The sequence below is a fragment of the Erythrolamprus reginae genome, chromosome 5 (genome assembly GCF_031021105.1).
Source record: "Erythrolamprus reginae isolate rEryReg1 chromosome 5, rEryReg1.hap1, whole genome shotgun sequence".
Lineage (NCBI taxonomy): Eukaryota > Metazoa > Chordata > Lepidosauria > Squamata > Dipsadidae > Erythrolamprus > Erythrolamprus reginae.
In genome coordinates, this window is record NC_091954.1 from 50136266 (window position 1) to 50149226 (window position 12961).

A 12961-nucleotide genomic window follows, 5' to 3' on the forward strand; every position below is an offset into this window, starting at 1 on the left:
CGAACTCGGGGTTCAGAAAAATTTTGCCTCTTCTTACAAACTTTTTTCGAGTTATGAACCGGCGTTCGGGAGGCTTCTGGGAAGCCCCGCCGCCCAGCTGTCACCTTTTAAAACAGCCGTGCGGTTTCCCAGCAGTCTCCGAACGCCGGTTCGTAACTCGAAAAAAGTTCGTAAGAAGAGGCAAAATTTTTCTGAACCCCGGTTCGTATCACGAGTTGTTCGTAAGACGAGGGGTTCGTATCTTGAGGTACCACTGTATGTGGAAAATAAGGGACTGTCTTCTAGATATGGAGATACATCAAATGTTATGTTCACCACCTGATAAGGATTCAGAAGAGAACTGGGCAAACATTAACACACACCTAAGAATCCTTCTGTGGTTTGGGGAATAGACAGAAAGTATACGGTTCAGAGAAGGAGCATTAAAAAAGTAAATGAAAAAGTATTTTCCCTAAAAAGATAAATTGGGTTATAAAATGAAAGTAATCCAGTTGTTGAAATTTCTGTAACTTAATATCTGTCTCTTTTAATATATTCTCCTGACTTTATTTTCTCAAAGTTGCTCATTCCATGTTTTTATTATCTATTGGCAGCCTTGAAATAACGAAGAGTATATATACAATGCAATTCTAAAAATTGGCATTATGTTCAAACTAAGATAGATAAGTATAATAACTGCTTTTAATTATTCATCTTTAATTCAAAATGAAATCAATGTGCATAACAGAAAAAGAAATAAAGTGCATACATTATCTCTTTGTGTTTAGTTATTAAGATTGTTTTCCCCAGTTTATATTTTAGAAACATGACTTATTCACTACTAAATATTCAGAGCACTAGGTTATGTATGGAAAATGATAATGCTATTATTAATTTCACATTAAAACTGTCAGTAGTATCATTATATTGGCATCTAACAATTGCTCCATTAGAATGGAGCATTAGCGTGTCCACCAATTAAGGCCAATGGAAACAAAGGCAATTATGTTCTAAATTCTGTTTCTAAAAATTGATTTTTCTATCAAAATAATGTCGACAAAGTAATTATGCATTAACACATTTGGTCAAAATATTTCTTCTGAAGTTTTGTTTAATCAAATAGATATAAATGGATACCTACCAGTTCTGATTTAAAATAGCCAACTGAGTTTTCATCAAGCTGGAAATACCTTCTTTTCCAGTTCTTCATCTATGTATACAGACAAAAATGTAATAATTTAAATATATATTTAAAGAAACATGTTATTTTTTTATTTATTCATTATTTATTCACTGTATTTTAGGCTTTCTATCAAGACTACATGTTACTTTTCTCATATTCATATTCTGTGCACTATTCAGGTCTAGTTCCTTAAATCAGAAACATTTTTCTGATTCAATATGAGTATAAACTAGGATGTTCCCACTGGGTTCAGAAACTGCTTAGGTTTATGGTATTCATTAGATGAAAATGGTTCTAAATGAGCAGGAAAAGCTGATTGTTGTAATATACAACAATAGCGACCAGAAACATTGCAATTCATTAATAATAATAATAATAATAATAATAATAATAATAATAATAATAATTTATTAGATTTGTTTGCCGCCCCTGTCCGAAGACTCGGAGCGGCTCACAACATCAATGCAAAATACAAATCCAATGACTAAAAAGCCAAACAGTTAAAAACCCTTGATTTAAAAACAATCATACAACCCAAACAAACCATACATAAATCGGAGCAGCCGAGGGGAATCAATTTCCCCATGCCTGGTGCCAAAGGTGGGTTTTTAGGAGTTTGCGAAAGGCAAGGAGCAGTCCTAATCTCTGGGGGGAGTTGATTCCAGAGGGTTGGGGCCGCCACAGAGAAGCTCTTCTCCTGGGTCCCACCAGATGGCATTGTTTTGTTGACGGGACCCGGAGAAGGCCAACTCTGTGGGACCTAAGCGGTCGCAGGGATTCGTGCGGCAGAAGGCAGTCCCGAAGGTATACTGGTCCGATGCCATGAAGGGCTTTATAGGTCACAACCAACATTGTGACTAGAAACTGATCGGCAACCAATGCAGACTGCGGAGTGTTGATGTGACATGGGCAGATCTGGGAAAGCCTATGATTGCTTTCGCAGCTGCATTCTGCACAATCTGAAGTTTCTGAATACTCTTCAAAGGTAGCCCCATATAGAGACCGTTACAGTAGTCGAACCTCGAGGTGATGAGGGCACGAGTGAGTGTGAGCAGTGACTCCTGGTCCAGGTAGGACCGCAACTAGTGCACCAGGCGACCCTGGGCAAACGCCCTCCTCGCCACCGCCGAAAGATGGTTGTCTTATGTTAGCTGTGGATCGAGGAGGATGCCCAAGTTGCGGACCCTCTCTGAGGGGGTCAATGATTCCCCCCTCAGGGTAATGGATGGACAGATGGAATTGTCCTTAGGAGGCAAAATCCACAGCCACTTCGTCTTGTCAGGGTTGAGTTTGATTGTAAGAGTCATCCTTTACAACAGGGGTCCCCAAACTTTTTACACAGGGGGCCAGTTTACTGTCCCTCAGACTGTTGGAGGGCTGGACTATAAAAAAAACCTATGAAAAAATCCCTATGCACACTGCACAAATCTTATTTAAAGTAAAAAACAAAATGGGAACAAATACAATATTTAAAATAAATAAGTAATTAAATAATGAAGTAATAAAGTAATTTATACTTCTTTATTAACAAGTAAATTTAAACTTAAATCAACAAACTCCCTCCATTTCTCCTTCCTTCCTTCCCTCCCTCCTTCCTCTCCATTTCTCTCTTCCCTCTCTCTTTTCTTCCTTCTCTCTCATTTGTTTCATTTTCCTCTCCCTCATTTTCTCTCCATCATTTTCTCATTTTTCTCTTTTCTCTCTCTCTCTCAGTCTTTCCATCTATCCCCCTTTCTCTCTTCCTCCCTATCTCTCCCTCTTTCTCTCTCTCTTTCTTTCTTTCTCTGTCCCTCTCTCTCTTTCTCTCTCTTTCTTTCTCTCACTCATTCTCTTTCTCTCTCCCTCTTTGTATCTCTCCCTCTTTCTCTCCCTCTCTCTCTATCTCCCTCCTATCCTCCCCGTCCCTTGCCTCTGTACCACCTCCTCGCTCAGCAGCAGACCGCGGTGAGTTGACAGGAGATTCGGGAGCTTATTATATCTATTGATAAAATCTTGTGGGCTGCCGCGGGCCGGATAAATTGCCTCAGCGGGCCGCATCCAGCCCCCGGGCAGTAGTTTGGGGACCGCTGCTTTACAACTTGCCCTCGTCCACAAGATGAGAAAAAAACAAAAACAAATTGTTTTCTTAATTGACACCCAAAATTTCCCAGCCAGTATGGCCATTGCTAAGAATCCAAAGAGTGGAATGCTACAGAGTCCCCAAGATTGGGAAACAGTGGCTGATTAGTTCAGTGCTCAGATAAGAAACACATCTTCGTATTCAGTAACAGAGATAAACAGAGATAAACTGGTCATCTGCAGAAGCTGTTGCAAGTACTTTTTTATGCTCTAATTTGGCATCAAATAGAAGTAAAATGGAGGACTACTTTATATCACAGTTACTGCTCAACCTACGACTACAATTGATTCCAAAATTTATTTTGTTAAGTGAGTCTTACTCTATTTTATGATTTTACTTGCCACAGTTGTTGTGACTCACTGAGGTTGTTGAATTAGTAATAATAATAATTTATTAGATTAGCCACTTGTAACATGGCTGTTAAGTGAATCTGGCTTTCCCATTGACTTTGCTTATCAGAAGGTTGCAAAAGGAGATCACATGACCCAAGGACACTGTAATCGTCATAATTATAAACCAGTTGTCAAGAATTCAAATGTAAATCATATGATTATAGGGATGCTGCAATAGTCCTAAGTGTGAAAAATGGCCAGATCACTTTTTCAGTGCTGTTGTAACTCTGAATGGCCAGTAAAAGAACTGTTTGTAAGTCAAGGACTGCTTGTATATTATTGTCAAAATTTTTAACATGGCAAAGTTTCCATACAGGAATTACATTACAGTGATCCCCCGGTTATTGCGTCCCCGACCATTGCGAACAGGGTAATTTGCGATTTTTGAACCCGGAAGTTAAAACACCATCTGCGCATGCGTGCCCTTTTTTTCTATGGGCACGCATGCGTACATGGCGCCTGGCAGATCAGCTGCTGGGCGGCTTCCCTGGGTCTTCCCCCTCTTGCTGGCGGGAGGGCGAGCGGCGGGCATCAGCAAGGAGTTTCCCCACCGCCCACGCAAACTCCTCGCTGCCGCCCGCCCACGCCGTTCATTCTCATCCGCTTCCCACCTGAGCCTTGAGGCGAATTCGCTTCAGGACTCAGGTGGAAAGCGGCGAGAGCGAGCGCTAGCGAATGGCTTGTCCGCCGCCCGCTCGCGCGTCCCGCGCCCACGCCATTCATTCTCGCCGCTTCCCACCTGAGTCCTGAAGCGAATTCGCTTCAGGACTCAGGTGGAAAGCGGCGAGAGCGAGCGCTAGCGAACGGCTTGTCCGCCGCCCGCTCGCGCGTCCCGCGCCCACGCCGTTCATTCTCGCCGCTTCTCACCTGAGTCCTGAAGCGAATTCGCTTCAGGACTCAGCTGGAAAACGGCGAGAGCGAGCGCTAGCGAACGGCTTGTCCTCCGCCCGCTCGCGCGTCCCGCGCCCACGCCGTTCATTCTCGCCGCTTTCCAGCTGACTCAGGTGGGAAGCAGCGAGAATGAACGGCGTGGGCGCGGGACGCGCGAGCGGGCGGCGGACAAGCCGTTTGCTAGCGAATTCGCTTCAGGACTCAGCTGGGAAGCGCGAGCGAGCGGCGCCAGCGAACGGCTTGTCCGCCGCCTGCCTGCCCGCTAGCGAGGAGCCGAAGATCGGGGGCGGCGCGGCTGTTTTAAAATGTCGCCGCTGGCATGGGGGGCTTCCTAGCAGCCCCCCAAACCCGGGTTGGGGGTCTGGGGGGTGCTGGCAAGCCCCCCATGCCAGCGGCGACGTTTAAAACAGCCGCGCCGCCCCCAATCTTCAGCTCCTCACTAGCGCTGCGGAAGTAAAAACACCATCTGCACATGCGCGAAGTAGCGAAGTAGCGCTGCGGAAGTAAAAACACCATCTGCGCATGCGCAGATGGTGTTTTTACTTCCGCAGCGCTACTTCGCGAAAACCCGCTCGTTGCGGGGGGTCCTGGAACGGAACCCTCGCAACGAGCGGGGGATCACTGTATATTATACACAGCAATTCATGGAGCATATTGCTGTAATCTATGGAGTTCCATATTTGGTTCGTGAGTGATAATATGTACTAAAAAATCATTATAGAGATAATTTCAAGTGGATTATCTATGGTCCTATTTTCATATCCAGTACATATTACTCAGTCCTGTTATCAAAATATTGTTCACGTGTCTGAAGAAGAAGTTGAATCAATACAGAAATATCAGAAATATCTGAAATAAAGCCTTGAAAAGCCTTGGCCTTGAATTTTTTTTAAATTAACTGCAGGTAGACAATTCAATTCAAATAATTCTATATATCTATGAAGAATAAATAATCCTTCTTCAACAAGAGTTATCAAAACACATGTACCTAATAGTACCAAGTAGTATTTTATTTTATTTTATGAACCTTTTGCCTCCAACAAACATTTTTTCTTTAGTGTTTTGGGAAATCTGGTCTGCATGGGTTAAAAAATAACACCTTTGCATTATGTATTGCATAATATATTTTATTAGCCTCAATCTGCTTACCACTGCTCCCTGTTTAACACAATAGCCTGCTTTGATAACTGGATTGTCTGGAGGATACTTAGTAGTAAAGTATGGAAGATGGCTTTGGGACCGTTTCAAGTAGCTTTTATCAGTTTCAGCACATTCATTTCTCTCTTCTTTCTAGAAAAAGTAAACAAGATAATTTAGAATAAATAAAGAAAAAAGTTGGTTTTGCCATCATAGCTAGAGAGAATCGGATTTATACAGCCATGATCCTTTAATCCATGTTTGCATCAAATAAGTGGTATAAAAATTATTTTCACTAAATAAATGTACATTGAAAAGCAAACCAAACACTTTAAAGATTCTGGGGACAGAGTTCCTTCTGGAATTACATCCTCAGTACAGTATACCCTAAATATAGATATCAACTATTTCATGTTCCTTGGAAGCATCCTCACAAAATTTAATAAACAACATTCAAAAACTGCTTTTTAAATTCTAACTTATCACACAAGTGAGCTTTATAAGTTCCACAAAGACCCAGAAAATAATATAGCTACAAATCAAGGTATCTCATGTGCAACCACAGATATACACTAAGTTTCACATTGACTAGAAGAGCTGAAGAACAATCACAATTCAGTCAGTTTCCTCCTTTCATTGAAGGCAGCATATTATAAGCTAAAAGAGTTGAAAAATATAGGCAGACTAAAACTTTCCATCTAAGGACTACTTTTATTTTTCCTTCTAATATGAAAATTAAGAGGTATCTTAACTTCTGCAAACATTTGGCAATGAGGTATCTTGACAATTTTTTTCAGATTCAACTGTCTACACATCAATAAGAAAGACAACATCCTAAATGAATTGAGTAGGAAATGTATTTTAAAATTTCTAACAACAACCCTTCCTCCTATGTATATAGATTAAGAATAGTGTTTCTTCTTTTCTTTTCTGCTTTTTTTCCTTTTTTATTTTTTTTTCTTTCCTTCCTGCGCTTTTAAAGAGATGTAAATTTGGATATTTTCTATTGTTAAGGGCAGCTACGATAAAATGTGGGTTTTTTCCAATGAAAGTAGGAATGTGTTTTCTAAGAATGCTAGAAAGGGACTGAAGCACGATGGCACAGTTAGGAAAAATAGCAAACAGCCAAGAGAAATTTAGAAAGCTATAGCTATATAGCTATGAAAGCGAAGAACATTATCTAAAATCCGGATGATAGCATTTGGAAAGGAAGTAGCACAGGATGAATGTTATATCCCAGAAATAATTGGATAATTAGAAAAATTTGATTAATTTGACTAAGAATTTGGCATTTGATATTGTATTGTATTATATTTTAATTTGAGGTACCGTATATACTCGAGTATAAGCCGAGTTTTTTAGCCCCAAAAATGGGCTGAAAAACACAGCATCGGCTTATACTCGGGTCATTGACAAAGTCACCACACGAGGGCGCCATTGCTTGAGCCAGAGCGAGGAGGCACCAGCTTTTGTCCCCTCTCGCACGCCGTAGTTCCTCTCACTAGCTCAAGCAAAGAAGGCAGCCATTTGCAATGGTGAGCCGGATTAAAAAGTCCCCCTGCTGTCAGATTCTCCTCCCCCTCCTTTGAAAGGATTTAAACTGTTTAAAAAATGGTATTTTGTGGTAGTTGCTGTCCTTGCTTGGATAGGATCTAATAATGTGTTATGAGGCAGAGCTAGACAGGAATTCTTTTTCTATCTGTCTATCTTTCTATCTATCTATTTTTCTATCTATCTATTTTTCTATCTATCTATCTATCTATCTATTTTTCTATCTGTCTGTCTATCTTTCTATCTATATCTATCTGTCTATCTATCTATCTATCTATCTATCATCTATCTATCTATCTGTATCTATTTCTATCTATTTTTCTATCTAACTATTTTTCTTTCTTTCTATCTATCTATCTATCTATCTATCTATCTATCTATCTATCTATCTGTATCTATTTCTATCTATCTATCTATCTATCTATTTTTCTATCTGTCTGTCTGTCTATCTATCTTTCTATCTATATCTATCTATCTATCTATCTATCTATCTATCTATTTCTATCTATCTATCTATCTATCTATCTATCTATCTATCTATTTTTCTGTCTGTCTGTCTGTCTATCTATCTTTCTATCTATATCTATCTATCTATCTATCTATCTATCTATCTATCTATCTATCTATCTATCTATTTGGTTTTCTATGCTGATAACCTCACAGCAGCTAATGCTGAAGCTCTTCTTTGGATACACTTATTTGTTTGTTTGTTTGTTTGTTTGTTTATTTAATTGGATTTGTATGCAATCCCTCTCCAAGGACTCAGGGTGGCTCACAGCATATATAAAAACAGAACAATAATGTAAATCCAATTAATGATGAGAAGGAATCCAGTTTTGAAGGATTTTAACTCTTAGGTTTTAGCTTTGTTCCTGATCGAGCTACTTTTTTTACTTTTTAATTTATTGTTAATATTGTTAATTTGTTTACCCTCTTTTAAATTTACAGAGCTAGTTTACTGGTTTTCTTTAAAATAAATATTCTAAAACATGTCTCAATTAATGTAATTTTATTGTTTTCCATTTTTATAAGTTACCAGTAGCCACTGCATTTTCTAACCTCGGCTTATACTCGGGTCAATACGTTTTCCCAGTTTTTGTGGCAAAAATTGGTGCCTCGGCTTATACTCGGGTCGGCTTATACTCGAGTATATACGGTATGTAAATTGGAAGGTGTGAAAAATAATAAAAAAAATTATACCCAAGAAGGACAACATCCCAATAATATATCTATTATCTTGGAACTAGTATTATTACCTGAGTAGGAGTGATTATGGGAACACCACCAACAATTTCTGTTCTGTAAGACATTTGTTTTCTTATTCCCAAATTTTCAGAATGACGCAGTGCATTATCAGTATGACAAGAGTCAGCCTGCTTTGGTACCTGAAAATAGAACATTAAACAAATACTGAAATGAAATGTATCTTCTAAATCAGGCTCCCTCAGAATTATTATTCTTGTCTATTTTTAATTATTCACAAGTAAGAGAAATGAGGCAAATGTTTATCATTTCTGGATATCTTTCTTAAGACATTGCTAAATTATTTACTTTCCCGTCTTTTAAATGTTGCTTTAAAAAAGCTATGGACATAGCTAAACATTTTAATAGTATTCTGTGAGGTTCTTTAATAACTTAACTGTTCTTCTATTGATTATTTTTAAGATTTCATTCTTTTACCAGGAAGAGATCATCCAAGGGCATGGGGTGAGGTATCATCAGTATGCCGATGATACCCAGCTGTACATCTCCACCCCATGTCCAGTCAAGGAAGCAGTGGAAGTGATGTGTCAGTGTCTGGAGGCTGTTAGGGTCTGGATGGGTGTCAACAGACTCAAACTCAACCCTGATAAGACGGAGTGGCTGTGAGTTTTGCCTCCCAAGGACAATTCTATCTGTCCGTCCATCACCCTGGGGGGGAGATTATTGACCCCCTCAGAGAGGGTCCGCAACTTGGGCATCCTCCTCGATCCACAGCTCACATTAGAGAAACATCTTTCACCTGTGGCGAGCGGGGCGTTTGCCCAGGTTCGCCTGGTGCACCAGTTGCGGCCCTACTTGGACCGGGAGTCACTGCTCACAGTCACTCATGCCCTCATCACCTCGAGGCTCGACTACTGTAACGCTCTCTGCATGGGGCTACCTTTGAAGAGTGTTCGGAAACTCCAGATTGTGCAGAATGCAGCTGCAAAAGCAATCATGGGCTTCCCTAGGTATGCCCATGTTACACCAACACTCCGCAGTCTGCATTGGTTGCCGATCAGTTTCCGGTCACAATTCAAAGTGTTGATTATGACCTATAAAGCCCATCATGGCACTGGACCAGAATATCTACGAGACAGCCTTCTGCCGCATGAATCCCGGTGGCCGCTTAGGTCCCAAAGAGTTGGCCTTCTCCGGGTCCCGTCGACTAAACAATGTCGACTGGAAGGACCCAGGGGAAGAGCCTTCTCTGTGGCGGCCCAACCTTCTGAAACCAGCTTCCCCTGGAGATTAGGACTGCCCCCACCCTCCTTGCCTTTCGTAAACTTCTTAAAACCCACCTCTGCCGTCAGGCATGGGGGAACTGAGACATCTCCCCTTGCCTATGGAATGTTTGTGTGTATGTTTTTATATAAGGGTTTTTTTTAAGGTTTTTAATGTAAAATTGTTATTTTAGACTTAATATTAGATTTGCCATTGTATACTATTTTATCACTGCTGTGAGTCACCCCGAGTCTGCGGAGAGGGGCGGCATACAAATCTAATAAATGATAATAATAATAATAATAATGAGGCAGACTTTTTAAAAAAATTAAAAAATGGTGCAGAAACAATAGTGAAGTAAATTACATGGTATGTTTTTCCATCACTTACTAAAATCAATATTGATGCAAGAAATTTTTTCACATTCTTTTAAAATATTTGTTTTGTCATTTGTCATTTGTCATTTTATGGTACTCAACAACAAATGCAGAGGGGTTTTTTTTAGAAAATCAAAAACAAACAAAACTACAGCTATTTTTCATAGAAGTTAATTTTTTATAATTTCATTGAGTGAGGAATAGATACAGCTGTTGTTGTATCTATATATCAAGATAATTTTTTTAAAAAATCAGAAGATTCTTTAGCAAGAAGCACGATAAAGCATAATTCTCTTCCAAGTTGAAGAAATTCCAGTCAAAACTATTTTCACCTGATTGATTGATTGAATGAATGTGCTATTGCTAATTATAAAAAAGTTTAAGTAACATTTGCTTTCATATAGCTGATTTGCAGGACCACATGAACACAAGTATAGAATTTGATGTACCATTTATACAACTTACTGAGATCCTGGCATGGTAACTAATACATATTTATTTTTACTTATTTATTTAATTTTATTAGATTTATAAACTGCCCATTCCTGATAGACTTAGGGAGGTGCACATGAATAAAAGAGTTCATAAAGTTCCTAACCTGGGATCTTAATAGAGGATCTTAATGAATTTCCTTAAGTCTATCTTCCTGACTACTGGAACCCTTATCCTACTCCATGTTCTAATTGTGCTATTTTTTCCAATCTAATGGAATGCCAAGAGATTAAATTCCATCCAATTATGTCAACAGGATAACTCTCCCGAAACAGAATGAGATTAAATTTCAGAATATTGTTAATTCCTACATTCCTAAATCCTCCTCCTGGTAGGTCATAAAATTCAGGATTGAGTTACTAATGGAGCAGAAAAAAAGCTTTGCTTATAACTATATACCACTGCTCAGAAAAAATGTATATTTTATAATGAGTATTTTGAGCGTTAAAGGTTTTTGCAAATGGGCAAGATCCCATAGCAGCCATTTTCTTTTGAGTGCCCGTGACCATCCCTCAAAATGTCAAGTGTGCCTCCCATCCCAGAGTCTGCCAAAATAATATAAACTTGAAATATTAATGAAAGTTCTTATAGTTGCCCCATTGTAATGAGACCCTATGCCCAGATTTCAAACCAATGGCATGCATGCCAGAGGTGGCACACGGAGCCCTCTCCGCTGGCACGTGTGCTGTTACCCCAGGTCAGATCTCCGTGATGTTTCTTTCAGGAACTTGTGTTTCCTTGTAATAAAACAGAAGCTCACGAAAGAAAAAGATCTTACCTCTTGCCGCACTGGCGGTGTTGGAATGCTCTCCATCCCACCGCTGGGCAGCTAATCTTTGGGTCTCCGCTGAGCATGTTCGTGCATGTGGGCAAACACAGTTTGGGCACTCGGAGTCTAAAAAGTTCGCCATCACTGTCCTATGCAGAATAACCCAGAATTCAAAATGATCACTTACTGTGATTTTGGTAGCTTTGTTCAGGACATTTACCCATTCAAATAAGTCTTGCTGATCATTGGCTTGTAAAAAGTACTTCCTCATTCCTGCATTCATGACTGTTGGAGAAAATATATATATATATATAAACAGATAAAAAAATTTAATATGTACTTGTGAGAAAAGTAAAGACATTTTTACTTTGTCTAGATAAAGACCATAACTTTTGATATTAGTACATAGACTTCACATTCATGAAGATATTTTTATTTAATTTTTTTAGTTCCCCTGATGTCCAATATCCTAATACACAATTAATTAAAAAAAATACCAAATTGTACTTTAAGACTGATTTTTTTCAAAAATCAAGAAAATAAATCCAAAAAAGCAAGTCACAAAAATATGCCATAACAAGCAGAATTCGAAATCAAAGCTTGTAAAACAAAAAGATTGTTATTTTTTATATATAGCACTGGCAACTATCATTTTTATTACAGAATCAGCAGAATCATCCTGGTCAATATTTGATCCATAAAATACAGTGGGGTACCTCTACCTACAAACGCCTCTACTTACGAACTTTTCAAGATTTTTTAAATCTCTTCTCAAGAACCATTTCCCACTTACAAACCCGAGCCTCTGAAACTGTAACTGGAAAAGGCAGGGAGAGGCCTGCGTGGGGCCTCTGTAGGAATCTCCTGGGAGGAAACAGGGCCAGAAAAGGTGGGGAGAAGCCTCCGTGGGGCCTCTCTAGGAATCTCCTGGGAGGAAACAGGGCCTCGATCCTCCCTATGGTTTCCCCAATCACACACATTATTTGCTTTTACATTGATTCCTACGGGAAAAATTGCTTCTCTTACAAACTTTTCTATTTAAGAACCTGGTCACGGAACGAATTACGTTCGTAAGTAGAAGTACCTCTGTACTGGATTTTTATTTTTTTTAAAAAAAACATTGTTCTCTTTATATTAGAAAGAAAACATAGAATAAACTGGTATTCAAAAACATCAATGTTTTAAAATGAAAAAGCTTAATTCCATAACAAAAAAATATTTATGGTGCATAATTTAAAGCCTTTTTAAAACTTACCAAAACAGAATTCTGCCTTTGGCCTCAGTTTAGTTGCATCACTTACCTAATAAAGTGGAAAACACTGGCATTATATTGTGTAGTATGTATAAATACTATATATTTCAATATAAGTTTATTGATGTAGATAAATCAAGCACACTGCTGTTCATGTGGATTTATGAAATGAAGCAGTGAACTGATGCAAGAACAGCAATTTTTTCATCTTTGTTTTATATGTTCCCTGCCACTAATCCATACTTTCTGAAAAGTTAATCATGTGTGTGAATTGGGCAGTCATATAAATTTGTTGAATAAACCTCTGTAAAGTGTTATATTTACAAACAGCAAGCTACCCTATATGTACATAA

At 38.9% G+C, this 12961-nt stretch overlaps 1 protein-coding gene across 4 annotated transcripts in view; it reads right to left on the reverse strand.

Moving 5' to 3' along the window:
• The window catches only part of PLEKHA1 (pleckstrin homology domain containing A1), a 56128-nt gene that overhangs the window by 22181 nt on the left and 20986 nt on the right, over window positions 1–12961 (reverse strand). For all 4 annotated transcript variants that reach the window (XM_070752552.1, XM_070752555.1, XM_070752554.1 and 1 more), the window contains 5 exons: window positions 12612–12657; window positions 11544–11641; window positions 8509–8637; window positions 5714–5854; window positions 1121–1189 (listed from right to left, as the gene is read on the reverse strand). In XM_070752552.1, the coding sequence (XP_070608653.1) occupies window positions 1121–1189; window positions 5714–5854; window positions 8509–8637; window positions 11544–11641; window positions 12612–12657 (483 nt within the window). The remainder of the gene's footprint in view (window positions 1–1120; window positions 1190–5713; window positions 5855–8508; window positions 8638–11543; window positions 11642–12611; window positions 12658–12961) is intronic.